Here is a 17812-nt window from a genome sequence, read left to right as displayed (position 1 = left end):
TTGTTAGTTTTTCTTCATGTATTTTGTGGACCTGTTATTACGTGTACATATGTCGATAATTGTTTTATTTTCCTGATAGACTGACCCTTCAGTCATTGTAAAATGTTCTCCTTTATTTCTAGTAACATTTTTTTTTTTTTGGTTTGTTCTCAAATCGATTACTCTTTTATCAGTATAGTTACTCCAGTTTTCTTATGGCTATTTCATACATACAATTGATACATCATGTATCTATGATAGATATGATCTAAATCATATATACCTAAATATTTCACATATACATATAAAGATATGCATTACTTAGATTATGACCAATCCAACGCAGGCACGTCACATCAGTGGAGATTATACGCTACACACTGCTAGGACACTGCGTAAGTCTTTGGAGAAATTCAGATTCCTTACCAAAATAAACTCAAATAAGGGTCTATTTCTAATCTGTTAAATGGACAAAGATTTTAAAAAGTGGAATGAGAAAGCCCTTAAAAATATGAAACACTCTTTAATGGCATGGGAAGATATTAGTATGACATGGTAAATGAAAAAAGGTTACAAAATGGTACGTACAGTTTAACCTTACTCTGATTAAAACAATATATAACATGTATATCCAAATAGCGACTCAAAGGTTGACAGTCATGTCTGAGTATTCAACATGGGATTTCTGTTTACTTTGTGCTCCTCTTCCTCTCCTCCTCCTCCTGGTTTTCTATAATATTGTCTTATTTTTCACTAAGAAAAAGGAAGAACAATTTAAAAATTTATTATGATATTAAGATGTGGTTATACACACACACAATTGAAATACCCAGCCATAGAAAAGAATGAAATTTTGACATTTTTTGGCAACATAGATGGATTTGGAGGGTATTATGCTAAGTGAAATAAGTCAGACAAATACTGTGTGGTATCACTTATATGTAGAATATAAAATATGCAACAAGGATATATTGTACAACATGGGGAATATAGCCAATATTTCATAACTATAAATGGAGTATAACCTTTAAAAGTTGTGAATCTCTACATTACACACTATAATTTACATAATGGGGCTTTCCTGGTGGCTCAGTGGTAAAGAACAAACCTGCTAATGCAGGAGGCATGAGTTTGACCCCTGGGTTGGGAAGATCGCCTAGAGAAGGAAACGGCAACCTCTTCCAGTATCCTTGCCTGGGAAATCCCATGGACAGAGGAGCCTTGTGGGCTATTGTCCACAGAGCTGCAACAGAGTTAGACGTGACTTATTGGCTGAACAGCAACTGTTTACATAATATTGTATATCAACCATACTTCAATTAAAAAATGTTATTTTTGCCTGTTAGTAATGGCAAAGATGATTTTAAATGCAATGCACAGTATTAGTAAGAAGTCAAATCATACATAAAATATGTGTTGCTAATGGTGGAATAAACTTGTTACCTAATGTCATTACTGGCATTGGCAACACAAATGAAAAACCTTAAAAACAGAAGTATTTCACTTCTAGGGCTTAAGCAAGTCATTAGAGATGGATGCAAAAAATGAATATATAAACTCAACTGTCCATTTTTAGGTTTTTGGTTAAATTACATCCTTATGAGCAATATATGTATTAAAAATCACATTTGCAGGATACTTATTGACATACAGGCCTGTATATTAAAAGGCAAAACAACAAACATTATGTCCTATATAATACTGATTTAATATGAAAATGTATGTTTCCTAAAGCTACCAACAAACTACCATGCAACTAGATGGCTTAAAACAATAGAAATTTACTCCTACCACAGTTTAGGCCAGAAGTCCAAAATCAAGGTGGCGGCAAGGTTGGCTCCTCCCAGAGGCTCTGGAGAATCTGCTTCATGCTTCTCTCCTAGCTTCTCGTAGTTGCTGGTAATCCTTGGTGTTCCTTGGCTCGTAGCTGCATCGCACTGATCTCTGCATATTGCCTCATGGCCCTCTCCCTGTGTTTATGTCCTCTTGTTGTAAGGACACCAGTCATTGAATTTAGGGCCCACCTTAATCTAGTATGACTGCATCTTAACTGATTTTATCTGCCAAGATCCTATTTCCAATGAAGAAGGTCACATTCTGAAGTTCTGGGTTGATGTGAATTTTTTTAAGACACTATTCAACCCACTATATGTATATAACTTACATATAAATAAGATTGGATAGCTCCATGAACAGTATTTCAGGGTAGGTTGATGGATAATTTAAATAATTTTTGTTTTTCTGCATTTAAGAATAAATCTTATGTTCTGAAGTTGCATTTATGTAAGTTCTAAATTTATTGTGAGTTGAACATCACTTGTAGCCAAAAATTACTCTCCCCACAACTCACTCTTTCTTCCTACAGCTCAAAATATATAGAATACATCATTTTATATATCATGTATCTTCTTGCAAAAACATCCAACATAGCCAATTCTTCCTCCAGCACTGAACATATTATTGGCCCTCTGGGTAAGCATCAGATGAAGCAGCCGACTTTTGTCTACCTTATTTTACAAAAATGAAAAAAAAAAAAAAGATTTTCTAAGCATGACAGTATAATTCAATGTGGTCAAGTTAAATGAGTGAGTAATGAGACTCCACTGTTCCACTTTTACAGTTTGAGGGAAAACAAATTTCTTTTGTATTTACAAAAAAAAAAACCAAACACTACAAACAACAGTGATAAATTAGAAAAGCCTCTATAACCAAGGGAAAAATAATTACTGATTTCCACAATGGATTTCTTTAAGAGGTTAGGTATATCTCTGAGACTTTCTGGATATTTAAAGGTCCAGGAGAAGAGAACTTAAGGAAATAATAACATTGTGGGTATAATTATAGCCTGATTCTGTCTCTTAAAAATTCCTCCAATGTTTGCTTTCCTTTTAAAGATTTATGACTAATGTTTCTTTCATAACTGGAATAAACTACATATAAAATAATAAAAGTATTGTCATGTACAGAGGCTGACATCATGGGTAGTCAAAGAATATGTTTAATAAAAAATAATTAAACTTCCATTTGCTCTATAGAACATCATAGAAAGTAATTTAATAAATTACAAATGACTTTTTAAGACGTTTGCTCAACTACAGAAAGCAAATTCAGACTACACAAAACACAACTGGTAAATATTGCAAATGTCCAAAAGAAAAATTGGACTAAGACTTGAATCATGAAACCTGAAACAGGGCTATAAATACAAGGCAATAACAGCTATAATTCTTTTAGTAACTACCAACACATACTTGGATATCCTTTCAACTGCAACTTTAATATTATGTAATTCTACTGATTTCTTTTTTTCTTATAACCCTTAACTTTACACAACCATGTTTGCATGTTTTTTTTTTTTAAGCTGATAGCTGGACAACTTTTCCCCAATCAGTACTAGACAGAAGTATCTTGAAACCCAAGAGAATGTTTAAAGTTAATATTAGCCTTAATGCTTTGAAAACTGCAACTGCCTTTATTACATAGAAAGAGAATCACTAAGATGTTAACCAAATCCATTTGATCTAATTAGGAAAATACTTTATCTCATAAATTTGATATAAATTAGATTTTACTGACAAGATTTAGGGTTTTTTATTTCCCTTTTAAACTGGAGACAGAAAGGAATGAAGATCATGTGGGTAGGACTAGAGGGAGAGAAGGGAAATACGGATGGTGCTGAAATACTCCACCGGCAACCTATGTTAACTGTGTTTGAAAACTTTGGCTATCTCATAGTTGTATTCTAGTTAAACAAAAGTGCAATACTGCAAAGGGAAGATACTAAATATGTAATATATCATTTTCATGATGAAGAATTACTACCCACTTCTCCTGGAAGGGCATTATAGTGACTATTGCTAAGACATTGCATAAAGGACTATCAATTCAAAGTACTATTTTGGGAAAATACAAAAATCAATACAATCCCAATGGAACTGATATAATTTTGTAAATACATGTAACACTGTCTCTCTAATAAGGGATTATTTTACATACAGAAACATAATTTACTGGTAAAGGTCTTGGAAAATTCAATATAATTGCTTAATTCTTGACAAAGCAATAGAGTTGTATCAAAACAAACTGAAAGTTAATTTTTCTGTGGGAGAGAAGTGGGGTAGTTTTCCCCTAGCAAAGTTTGTCACTGACTTATTTATTTAAGTACCAGAACAATGCTTATCTCTCCTTAGGATGTAAATGATATTTTATAAACAATTTAACTCTGTTTTCAATATATATGAAGGTGAACCTGGACCTCTACCTTGTCAGAATAATAGCAGCTTTAGCAGGAGAAACTGTATCACAAATCAAATATCAGACAAATTTTACATGTTAAAGGGTTCTAAGAAATTGATCAGAAGCCTTAGACTTCCTTTTTTTGTGGTTTACAGGAATAATGTATATATTTTTTGAGATTATTAAAAGTGCATTTTCAAAATGGGCAATTCAGTATATTTAACATAAACTGATAACCCAACACTGATTCTGGGCCAACATTTAGTCTGCTTATACCTAGAAACGCAAAATGAATTTAGACTATCTGCATATTACTTTACCCTATTATCTGTTAATTTTGGAATATTTCCATGACATAAAACACAAATAGAAATCTACACAAATAAAGCAAACAAACAATTTCTTTTACATGAAGTATGCTGTGTTGAAAAGTTCTTTTCAGTGGTATTTCATGATTTACCTTTTCTGAACCCTGGAAACAGACATTACTCATCTGAGACATAATTATTTCTAATAGGAGGCCAAACTTTGAGAAGTTAAAACTAAATGTGTCTAGAGGGTGTCAAAATCACATGACACGGGATTATTTTATGACTTAATTTTACTGATTTTAGAGTTAAGCTCAGCAAAAAGCAAGTCATATTTCTTGCCCGATTAACATGATATATAGGATGTGTTTAAAAAACCCCTGAAAACAAGTATAGAATTAGAAACGAATGTAAACTTCCTAAACTAACTCAGCTGAGGTAACAGGTAGCCAGTTAAATTGGCCGATTGGGAAACTTATTTCTTCTTTAAAACACACTTGTACCTGAATTGGAAATATCAGCAGTGCATCACAACACTAGAGCATTTTCATGTAATTAAAGCAATGGATGGTGATGTAGATTCTACAGCTTTCATGACATTCATTAGCTGCCCAAATTATTGCTGAGTTTTGATCTGTAAATTATAGGTGTCAAGGAGGCTGTAAAACTATATTCAAATTAAATCAGTAATATGCATAAAGTATTCTGTGTTCACTGCAAATATATTAAATATACAACTCTTATTGAGCATAATTTTCATAAAATTAACCCCCAACAAAATTATAATGCCTTTTGTTGTAATTTTACACCTTTATGTATTTGATAGTACATACGAGTTCAGAAACTTATGAATCTTAAGAAATATTACATGCAAAACGTCTCTGAAAGCAGTTTGCACTTCTAAACAAATAACTGAAATGTTCGGTCAGTAAGTTATTGATGCACTCAACACTGGCATATTTACAATTAATAATTAAAGGGAAAAAAAAAAATCCAAAATCAGTTCATAATTTAAGTGCAGTCTGAGAATCAGTCTTCATTACTAGAATCTGAATCCTCGGATGACGATGATGTACTATCAGATCCAGATGAAGCATCGGCTTTCTCTGAACCCTCATCTGTGCTGTTTTCATGGAGAGGACTCGGTTCAGTTCCCCCTTTGTCTTCCTGATCTCTAACTCTGGAATCTTCTTCCTTTACTTCCACAGACTTAGATGAGCCTAAGTCACTGTTTTTGTTTTTCTGTACATCAAAACTGTTGGACTGAGACAAAGTTGGAATATGAAGATTAAGGCCTGGAGTGAGAAGCATCCCTGGATAAAGAATATTAGATAGTAACAGTGGGTTCAGGGCTAACGGGCTGGCGGCTGCAGCTGTACTTAACGCAGCAGCAGAGGACGCTGCAGGAGAACCTGACACAGAGTTTTCACCGCCCTTCTCGGAGTTTTGGCTCTCTGTCCTCTCTTTTTTCCCTTCTACCTCCTTAGAGTCATTTCCCTTTTTTTCTTCTGTTCCGGATTCTGTCGGCTTTGTCAGGAGCCCTCCCATGCCCAACAGATTTGGCATTCCCGACAGCAGCATGGGGAACATGGCGGCCACGTTTTTAGCTTCTCCTCCAGAAGAAAGGCCAGCAGGCATTCCCATCAGCCCTGCAGTCACTTGCAGTGATTGCAAGTTTTGTAGGTTTTGTTGTAAGGCCTGAAGAGTTGTGAGGTCCACACCTGGAAGTAATCCATTGGCTAGCAAAGGATTGCCTGAAATACTGGTGGCAGTTGCAGCTGCTGCTGCCGCTGTGGCCTTCGCAATTCCACTTTTAGGTCGTCTCCCTCGCCTGCTTACTTCCTCTCTGACCACGGGACCAGTGAGAATACGTTCATACATACTTTCTGGAAGAAATCCCTAAAAAAAAAAAAAAAATCCATCAACAATAACCATTTTAAAATAAAATCAATAGCTATTAACTTATGATACAAACAAGCCATTAAAAACATGAAATTATTCATAACCTTATTCTGCATTGATACAAAATAACCAATTATGAAAGAGATAACCCAATTTTATCTTATTTTTAAGTAGGGCTTGAAAGAGTTCTTCCACTTCTCATTTTATCTTGAGAGCCTCTGGTTCTCTCTTGTAACTGTGAGGCATAGGTTTGTAAAATAGTTCTGGAAACTGAAAGACCCAAAAAATTTTATTCCTGCCATGCCCTTACTTGTTCACATCACCAGAAGACTAAAGAAATGCCCTTCTCCTAGTCTGGAAGAGCAGTATGCAAAGGACAGAAGTAAGTAACGATGAAAATGAGGTGCTTCTGACTCTTTTCTGACTATCCCTTTGGGAATAACGGAGACAGAGCCACGATGGGGGAAAAAATCACTTGGCTCAGAACAGTGGTAGCACCTGCAGACTGGGAAGCACCAAGTCCCAGGCAGTGGAGAACAACCACGGGGAATTTCTTGAAATTCCCCCAAGATTTTCTGAGGTTCAAAACTCCTAGAAGAACAAAACGAAATGAAACCACCCCCCTCCCACAACAAACAAACCAAAATTCCTAAATTTTAGGAGTTTAGAACCTCTAGATCAGCACTGTCCAATAGAAACAATGTAAACAACATATGTAACCTAAAATTTTCTAGTAGCCACAATAAAAAAAGGCAAAATAGAAATATTACACCAGTTAGTATACACTGATTCTGCATTCTAATTCAAGTATCTGAGAAGTTTGCAATGTACTCTGCAAAATAAAAATAGTGAACTAAAAAATATCATCACATATTTATGGAATATTTTGTTAATTCTTAACTTAAAATTTAATCTAAGATGGCATTAAATAGCATTTCATTTAAAAAATGATGTCTGAACTAGTGTTCATGAAATACTCACAGACTGCTTAACAACATCCCCCCATTCAGGAGCTACTCCATATTCTGCATTTTCTTTCAGGAACCGACACAAATCTTTCAGAGGGGGAGCAAATGCACCTCCAACCTATAAACGAAAAGCAGACTCTCAGACACTTAAGAGCATATTAAATGTGACGACATTTCTTTCTTTTAATCTGTGCTATTCAGAGTTTATTTCTTTAAAACACATATATTCTTTGAACCACTCTGACAATCCTTATTATAGTAAAGAGGACTACCACAACCCATAAGAACTATCAATATACTACATAAACACATGCTAACATAAATGTTAGATGTTTCATGTATAGTTCCTTGGGCAGTAAAATAACTACCATGTACTGTGAAGTTACTATGTTGGGTAGGCAGTGTAGCCTAGTTAAGAGTATATCCTTTGGAGTCATCAGACTTACCACCTACAACTTAGGCAAATCAGAAAATATTTTTGAGCCTCAGTTTTCTGATCTGCAGAATGGAGTTAACAATAATACCTCCCTCATACGGTTTTATGAAAATGAGATAATTCAAGCACCTCAGCAAAGGGTCTGGCACATAATAAATATAAGTTGTTATTATTATACTGCCAACTATCATGCTAAGGACTTTAAGTACATAATTTATTTTAGTTCTCACTATATCCATTTGAGAATGCATTATTTCTATTTTTCAAATGAAGGAATTAAGCCTCAGAGAAGTTATACAAGCTGCCTAAAGCTAACTAGTAAGTGTCAGGGTCAGCCTTCAAACTCAGGTCTCAAAAAACCAATGCACTTATCTTTTATGCAAATTGATACCCTAAAAGTTGTATTTGTAGGCATCACTGGAGTTTTTTTTTGGTCAGGTTGGATGCCAGGCTGAAATGCCAGGCTGGATGAAGCATAAGTTGGAATCAAGATTACCAGGAGAAATATCAATAACCCCAGATATGCAGATGACACTACCCTTATGGCACAAAGTGAAAAAGAACTAAAGAAACTCTTGTTTAAAGTGAAAGAGGAGAGTGAAAAAGTTGGCTTAAAACTCAACATTCAGAAAACTAAGATCATGGCATCTGGTCCCATCACTTCATGGCAAAAAGATGGGGAAACAGTGGAAACAGTGCCAGACTTTATTTTGGGGGGCTCCAAAATCACTGCAGATGGTGACTGCAGCCATGAAATTAAAAGATGCTTGCTCCTTGGAAGTAAAGTTGTGACCAACCTAGACAGCATATTAAAAAGCAGAGACCAAAAAAAAAAAAAAGCAGAGATATTGCTTTGCCAACAAAAGTCCATCTAGTCAAAGCTATGGTTTTTCCAGGAGTCATGTATGGATGTGAGAGTTGGACTATAAAGAAAGCTGAGCACCGAAGAATTAATGCTTTTGAACTGTGGTGTTGGAGAAGACTCTTCAGAGTCTTCAGACTGCAATGAGATCCAACCAGTCCATCCTAAAGGAAATCAGTCCTGAATATTCATTGGAAGGGCTGATGCTGAAATTCCAATATTTTGGCCACCTGATGTGAAGCACTGACTCATCTGAAAAGACCCTGATGCTGGGAAAGATTTAAGGTGGGAGGAGAAGGGGACGACAGAGGATGGGATGGTTCGATGGCATCACCGACTCAATGGACATGAGTTTGAGTAAGCTCCAGGGGTTAGTGATGGACAGGGAAGTCTGGCATGCTGCAGTTCATGGGGTTGCAAAGAGTCGGACATGACTGAGTGACTGAACTGAACTGAACTGAACCCTAAAAGTATAAAAATAAACATATCCTTTTAAATATTTAAATGATTTCAACCTACCAATTTAATGTTCCTTTGGAGTCTAAGGACACTCTTGAATAATTCCTTTTCCCACAGCTTTCTGAATGAACATGTACTATATCTTGTTAGGATACAGACAGGGTTTAATGTGGCCAGTCATAATAACTATATTGTTATCTAATTATTTTCTATAGTTTTTACTTAGTCTCTCAATTTTCCGTTTCTAAAATTTCCTTTATTTTATTTATAAAATTTCCTTTTTATCATCTCCTTAATTAAGCTCCAGTTTAAACTAGAGGCCCTCTGTATGGTTCAAAGCCTGTACTCTAGAAACTCAGAACAATAAAGAAATCTAAAACCAAGGGAAATGAACAGGTCCTTTACTGGGCTACTACAATTAAAAATAAAATTTAGAAAAAAAAAAAAAATAAATAAATAAATAAAATAAAATTTAGGATGTTTAATATTCAACCAAGTAAAAATTTCAAAATGGTTCCATGTCCTTAAAACTGGCTAAGACAAATTTATTCATACCTAGAAAGTTTAATTTTTGTTATAAGATGAAGTGCAAAGATTTGTAACACAATCTGTGTAAGCACAAAATTTAAGTAAAATGCAACTAAAATGTCATCTTGTTCTTCCCTTAATACATTTGACATCATTTTAATCTACTAACAAAAGCTGAATAAACCTGGGGAAAAATTAGTATTAATTTTAATGAGTTAGTACATACAATAATATTAAGACAAATGTTATTTTAAAAATGGTATTCTTCCAATTTCAATACTTCTGAGAAATTAAAATGATTTCATGTATTTTTATACTAGCAGTGAGGTCATTCAACAGAGAGCAAAACAGAAGTAGGGAATTAACTAGGGATATATGTAGGGTAATTTAATTTGTAGGTGAAGGAACTCAATGAGAAACTTGATGGTCTTACTTTGAAGGCCATTTCTTTTTTTTTTTAACTTACTGTGCTGCTTGCTCATCAGAATAAAAAACAATAAAAGTGTCAAAGCTATAAACTTACAAAAGGGTGCCTCAACTGTTCTATAATTTACTTTGTGAGGTAAAAGAGACATATACCAATCCATACATAAAACAGAAACAATTTGGGGAAACAACTGTTGAGCCGCATTTGATTCAGAAACAAGACTGGAAAAACCTGGTCCTCAATAAATAAAGCAAGAAGATAAGCACGGGGTACCATTTGTCTCTAAGATAAGACATTTTATCTTTGCTTTAAGACATATGATTTAAGGCATTTAATTTCCACCCATCAGGAAATTATGTAATATGCCAATGTTGATAGAAGACGACACCTTAAGGCCTAATGATGGAATTATCCATACGTGATAAATATATATAAATCTGTAATGGCTATGATGAGAATAGTGTTCCGTTTCAGCAGAGTTTCTCAACCTCTGCACTACAGACCATTTTGGATTGGTGTCGTGGGGGTGTCCTGTGCATTGCAGGAGGTGTAGCAGTGTTCCTGGCCTCCACCCGCCGAGGCCAACAGACTCCGGCCAGCAGCTCACCACCTCTCCAACACCCACCTCCTTCATCTGGAGATAAGACTATCAAAAACGTCCCCTGATCGCTCAGTGTCCCTTGGAGAACAAAGTTACCCCCTTTGGACAACTACTGCCTTAGATGCAGTGCCCTGGCTCAGTGCCACTGCAAAGGTACAGATATATAAAGTAACTTATTTCATTTGACAGCTTAGCCAAAGGTGTGGGATTTGAAATTAGACTGCATAAAATTGTAGTCCGTGTCTTTCCCCTCAAATCTTCTAGATTTAACCCTACTAGGTCTGTTAGAAAATACTGCATAATGAAACAGTGTTCTAAAGATTTCTTACATAGTGCATCAGTATGAAAAATTAACAACAAATATGCAAATACCTTTCTGGCATTTCTTCTGTTAATCAGCTGAACACGTTCTTCTCCAGTGAGACTATTAACGTCTAATTTATTGGGGTTTCTGCAACGATGCCTTTTTTGTTTGGGTCTCCCCTCATGGAGTTGCATTCTCTAAAATATATAGACAAAGAAATAGCTGTAAAATCTTTAACTATGCAAAGGGAACAAATAAGCTGATCCAAGTAATTTAACCATGTAAAATTGAAGATATGTGGTATGTATAAGATATAGTAATACAGTTAACCTTAAACAACATGGGTTTCAACTGTGTAGGTCCACTTATATGTGGATTTTTTTTCAGTGACTACACAATCCATTGTTGATTGAATCCAAGGATGTGTAACTGAGGACATGGAGGGTAACTGTAACATTATACTTGAATTTTTGGCTGTGGAGGGTGGCATGCGTCAATATCTCTTAGCTCCTGTGTTGGTCAAGGGCCAACTATTTATGTTATATATTGAAGGGATAGTACATAACATCACGTTACAATCCTTTTGCTGTAGACATACCACAGTAGCATGTGAGAGCCAAGAAACCATTAACATCAAGTGCCCTTGGGAAATCATACCAACATTATGTTGTATTTTCTACTCAAACAAATGTGGCTTATAGCAATGTCTTAAAATTGTTTTATAACATTATATAAAACATTGTGATAAAAGGGTTATTTGCAGTGAAAATGATGAATTGCTCTAAGTTAAAAAAAGTAATAAAGACTCCTTTGCAGTAGTAAGAGAAAGGTCTGAGAATCTTCAGAGACGAGAGTATAATTGCCAAAAGGGCAAGAACTTTATATTGTTCACTGTTTTATCCTAAATCCCTTACAACAGTAACTAGCACACAGCAGCTGCTCAATAAAAATTGACTAAATAAATGTTATTTACTAACATGTTAAGAAGTTACCAGTATAACAAATCATCCTCATCATCTTCAGAAAGCAGTACTCGTTTTATTATTGCTCATCTTACTGAAAACCTGTCCCTTACAAGAGCTTTATTTGGCTTTTTTTTTTTTAATAAAAAGAATTAAGTGGAAGTTTGAGAATTTGTGGCATTTTCTGAAAGAACTAGGGATATGAAAACCAAGACTGAGGTAGCCAAGACTACCACGTTACCTCTTGGTTATAGTAACAACAATATAAAACACTACACACACACACACACACACACACACACACACACACACACACACACACACACACCAAGTACAGTCACATTCTAGGGACTGGAGCTTCTGTGGTTCTTTTGCATGAAAAAATAAGGCAATTAATTTTTTTTCTGTTAATAACAATCACTTTACCTTTAAATGGTATTCTTTCATTTTTCAAAAGGTTTTCATTTACAAATCATTGACTCAGTAAATATTTACAGGGAACTAGATACCATTCTCTGTATCAGAAATTATGTGCTAAATCCTGGGGCTACAAGGTGAATAGGACACAACCCTTAAGCAGCTCACAGGGTAGGGAACAACATTACTGGGTCATCTTCGTAATGGAGGCAGATAGCGTAAGACTACTACTGGCATACAGGGGATATGCCACTACTCTTTTACCTTATAAAATATATAGAAACAACAAGGGGGACCAACACAAAATCTGGTACATAAGCATCTGATAGTAAAGCACTGCAAACTGAAATAGTACATTTCTATGAGTAAGAAAGCCATATGCCCATAAGATAGTGAGTAGGAAGTATTTCAGAGGATAAGGAAAATGCAAATGAATATATCTATTCTCATCTTGACTAATATAATCCATGTACCTGTATTCTTATAAGATCTTAAGAGCAGAGGTTTGGACAGTGGGTTTAAGACTTATTAGCTGTGTGGCCTTGTACTATTTATTTAAAATTTCAGTTTCCATTTCTTTATCTATAAAGTTACAACAAGGCCATTCTGATAAAGTTTGGGAGTGTTAAATGAGATTATGCATGTAAGTGCTAAGTATAAAGCCAGGTACAGAGTTAAGTCTCAATAAATGTTTATTTTACTATGATCATTTTTATTATTTTAAAATAAACTTGAGGAAAAGGATTGGAGGTTTTATACCTTTATAACTGTCATTGGGTCTATGATAGTACTCTGTATATGAGCAGTGACTTTTATTAAACACATTGATGCAGAATGAAAAATGGAAAATAATATTATATCATAGGAAAGATGTTCATTAGTTTTTGTTGCTAATTTTTCCTACATCTTGGGCAGAACACATATTTAACGTAAGTGGGTGAGAATTTATACTTCATCATTATAGATGTGATGAATCATAGAGATAAAATATACTAAGATTTATAAGGTAGCACCTACAGGAATAAAAGCTCCTAAATCTTCCACATAACCTGGGTGCTCCTTAAGCCACTTTTCCAAATCCTTTCTCTTCGGTGCATCATCGCCTGCAAGTCTTGTCCCATCTTTAAGGTTAATAACTGGAACAGGAGTTTCTGTATCAGGAATTCCTTGAGGTTGAGTATAGGATAGTGCTGGATTTATCCCTGTAGAAATCTGTGAGGTGGTTAAGCCTAACGCAACCTGTAGAAAAACACCAAATGAAAATGTTATTTCCATGCGTTAGCATTCCGATTTTGGTCCAATGAAGCAGCTCTTTTCGAAGAGAAACAAAAATTGTTTAAAATTTCTTCTAAGTCTTTCAAATTTAAAATTTTCATGAATCTTGGCCAGTGCTGGACTGTACTGAGATGCAATCTGAAACTATACAGTATACTCCTAATTTTCCAGTTATTTTTATTGTTCACAAAGCAGCAATATTTATCTTTACTAGGATGAATTTTGGACTCAAGGATCAGTAGCTTTTAAGCATTACTTTACTTACATGATTAGGTGGTTTATTTCTGTTAAAAAAGAGGATGTCAACACCTTCTACATTCTTCCTCCTTCCCCGCCTTTTTTTGACTACAGGCTGGTTGTCTAATAAAACTCCATTGGCACCAAGGGTTGATTGAATGGGAGTACCTAACAAATTAAAAATGCAAAAGAGTGATAAAAATCTAGTTCTTAAATTAAAAGTAATCACTTTCGGGGGGACGGACTGGGAGTTTGGGATTAACAGATGCCAACTATCATATATAGGATTGATAAACAATAAGTCCTACTGTATAGCACAGGGGACTATATTAAATATCCTGTGATAAACCATAATGGAAAAGAATGTGTGTTAGGGTGTGTGTGTGTGTAAGTGACTCACTTTGTTGAATAGCAGAAATTAATACAACATTATAAGTAAACTATACTTCAACAAAATAAAATAATTAATGCTTGTAATGAGACTCATGATCAAAATAAAATGTTAAATTCAAAAAAACATAGTTTTTTTTTATACAAGTCTACCTTTATTTGTAAAAAATAATATACAACTAAAGCTAATTTGATTTTTAAAATCAAAATTCATTTAGTGATAATGTACATTTTATAATAAAATTGTAGTAAAATACTGACATTTGATAGTTTAAACAAAGTATCATTCATGTAAAAATCATGTTGCATATAAAATTTAATTAGAAAATTCATAGTTCACAAAAGTACATATATTTTGTTGATAGCTCATGAGGACATTATCATAAACTTACTTAAGATACAGAACAAAATTCACAGTTAGTTTGACATTTAGTACTATAAAGTTTTAAGGTGAATCCACTGATATTTTTGTTAATAAGGTACACTTGAAACAATTCAGACTACCAATGAATTGACATTTTATTGTATAACCAAGATCTATTGGTTTTACAATATGTCTAGTAATCAGTTAGTTTTTTTTTTTTTTTAACTAAAAATACCACCCCATTTCTCATTCAAAAACCAGGAGAACTGCAATCCAGGCCTCCTTCAAGTTTTAACATGTCTCCCCAAAATTTTCCCTTGGATAGCCACATATCTTTTCTTTCGTCCCCTTTCAGAGGAAGAAGCATGCCTTTCTCACGTACAAGGCAAACCTTTCCACCTTTTTTGAACCCATTAATTCCTACTTTTTCTATTAAGTATAAGTTTGTTTTACCATTTATCTTTGCTTTTTTGGTGCCGAAATATCTTAATCTATATTAGCTTTGTATCAACTTAAAATCATAGCCCAACACAAACAAAAAACAAACTTTCTTTGGCTTTTTCATAGCCTTCAAAACTTCTGAAATGGTATCTGTCATGCTCCTCTTTTTCATGACAAACTTCACACCTCAAATTCCCAAAGTCCGCCCCTGACCAGACTATTTAAGGTATTTTCCCTAAGATCACCAGTGTTTCTTGCCAGTTAAAGACTCCTTATTTCAGTAGGCACTCAATAAAAAAACGTTTGTAAGAGGTATGAATGAAACAGTTCCATGCATTCATTTTTTCCCAACAGATACATATTTTTAAACAGCTACGTACAAAGGACTAGGATGGTTCAAAGGTAAGACACAGTTCCTGACCTTAAAGAGTACATCATCTAGAATACTCTTATGAAAGAAAATATTATTAAGAATGAGATGTTTGCTTATAATGGTTCAGCTTGTAGTGAGAAATACATTTTCAGTCATCCAAGGAGAATTTCTTGAGCAAGTCCTGTGTACTCATGAAAGACACTTCCTTTTCTTTCTTCTTGAGAGTGATTTTCATAAACATTACTGATTTATTTTGGGCTAGAATCCAAAATGGAAATTTAACTTACTCTATTTCATAAAGCCTGTGTTGTCTTTTCTAAGATGTAATTATAATAATATTAAAATTTAAAATAAATATTACTTTCTATTGAGTGCCCACTAGTTGTCGCCATAAACTAGGCTAAGTGTTACAAATGTCTTCTTAAATTACCAAAAACAGAACAAACAAGACAGAGAGGTATTAAGCCAATTTTATAAATGTGATCAGAAATGTTATGCTGCAGGCCCATGTCACAGCAGTTGGTAAATGACAGAATTCAACTCCAGGCTCTTTAGTTCTACCATCTTTTGATTACTATTCCAGGTGGTTTCTGGAATAAACTAAAGACTTATAATTTATGCTATTTTACTTTATTTCATTAATTTACATTATATATCTTCATTCAAAGCTTTTAGATAAAATTCAGAGGCATGCTCATATAAACATAAAAAGGGCTTAATATGAAGAATTACAATAGCACTTGTTCAATACCCAATTCTAAAACCTAATTTTAGCATCTGTTTAGCATCTAATTATGTGCCAAGTTCCATTCCAGCCACTTCACATGTATTACTTAATCTACCTGACAATGCTACCTTTCCTCTGACCCCAACCCCTCACATCACAAACAAGAAAAGGCTCAAAAATGTTATCAGGTTTCCTAAGAGTCCTGTAAGAAGACAGAGCTAGATTTCACATTGAAGGGGATTTCCCTGGTGGTCTAGTGATTAAAACTTTGTGCTCCCAATGGAGGGACACAGGTTCAGTCCCTGGCTGGGGAACTAAGATCCTTCACACCATGTTGCATGGCCAAAAGGAAGATTTCACATTTGCAATTATTAAGATGAATGAGATACAATTCTTAAATAATTTTATCTAGTTTTAATGTTTTGGCTTTTTAATATTTTGTATAGGTGCAAATTAGTGTTATAATTACTACTGACACTATCAAGACAGTATTATTTACCAAAGAATTACTTATAGGCAAAGGCTGTAGTCTTTGAAAGTCTTCAGCTGCAATAGCAATAAAATGTTCAGATGATAGAAGTATCAATCCCACTTTATAGTTCTGGAGTTATCAAAGTACAAGCAGCAGTATTATTAAACGCATTTATGTTGGGGAAAAAAATCCCAGAGCTTATCTTCCCCACCTCTTCCCATTTTCTCATGGAAAAAAGAAATAACAACAACACTGCCATACTGCCATTGTAAGCACAATTTGAGGGATTTATATTTCAGTAAGAGATCTATGGCTCATTCATACTTGTCCGAAAGTCTAGTAATTAGAGAATTACAGTGAATGGTAATGAAACTATGAGACAAAATTCTGATGACTCTAATTCATAACTTAATTATAATTTACAACTAGAATGTGGTAATAGCAGCTACTGGAAACAGCAATCAATTTAACATTTATAATGCAGCATTATTTCCCAAAGTTTAGGAAATTCACACCCTGCACAAGCACAGGAGTTGTGAAACGTTTTCACGTGTTGGATGGCAACCGAAATAGGGTCCTCAACTGTATGTGTGCAGAGGTGCAAAGGCAAGTCCAGTCCCTCATCTGCTTTTAACCGAAAAGATATATTTTTTTTACGATTAGTATGTTGTGGTCCATACATTTTAAGACTCAACTACTCTTAACTAAAATTCTCAATTGTTGACAGCACACTTCAAGAGGGACACAGACAAACTAAAGTACAACTATATCAACAGGAACAAAGCAAATTCTCATGGATGGAATCCTCAGTGCCTTTAGAGTACAGAACACTTGGCACTAATTCCGTATTTAATAATTACTGATTCACATTGCCAAAAAGTTAGAACAAAACACAGTCTCAAGGGGAGGTATTATCATTGTTTTCAAAATGTTAAGATTATCATGCAGACATTTGACTAGGTTATTTCTGTGATGCCTTTAAAGACAAAAATACAATCATTGAGAAGAACGAATTGCGGGCAGAATTTGCTTCCAAAGAAGAAATTTTGTGGTATTTTAGAGCTTTCTTATGATAAAAGGGCTGTTTAAAGTAGACACAATCTCGTTCTTGCAAGTATTCTGTGAGTAAGTGAGGATTTAGGAA

The 17812-nt window shown here is 34.4% G+C and overlaps 1 protein-coding gene and 1 long non-coding RNA gene across 19 annotated transcripts in view; one reads left to right on the top strand and one right to left on the bottom strand.

Annotated features, from left to right (window-relative positions):
- LOC122691713 overlaps positions 1 to 17812 on the top strand; it is a 51645-nt gene that overhangs the window by 25504 nt on the left and 8329 nt on the right. The window lies entirely within an intron of this gene.
- Positions 2960 to 17812, bottom strand: part of CHD9 (chromodomain helicase DNA binding protein 9) — a 219550-nt gene continuing 204697 nt past the window's right edge. For all 18 annotated transcript variants that reach the window (XM_043898458.1, XM_043898464.1, XM_043898467.1 and 15 more), the window contains 5 exons: positions 13930 to 14069; positions 13407 to 13628; positions 11079 to 11207; positions 7407 to 7511; positions 2960 to 6422 (listed from right to left, as the gene is read on the bottom strand). In XM_043898458.1, coding sequence (XP_043754393.1) covers positions 5553 to 6422; positions 7407 to 7511; positions 11079 to 11207; positions 13407 to 13628; positions 13930 to 14069 — 1466 coding nt within the window. In that variant the 3' untranslated portion in view covers positions 2960 to 5552. The remainder of the gene's footprint in view (positions 6423 to 7406; positions 7512 to 11078; positions 11208 to 13406; positions 13629 to 13929; positions 14070 to 17812) is intronic.

Source organism: Cervus elaphus, chromosome 4 (assembly GCF_910594005.1).
Source record: "Cervus elaphus chromosome 4, mCerEla1.1, whole genome shotgun sequence".
Taxonomy (NCBI): Eukaryota; Metazoa; Chordata; class Mammalia; order Artiodactyla; family Cervidae; genus Cervus; species Cervus elaphus.
Note: the sequence above shows the minus strand (reverse complement) of the source record. Positions and strands in the feature narration are given on the sequence as shown.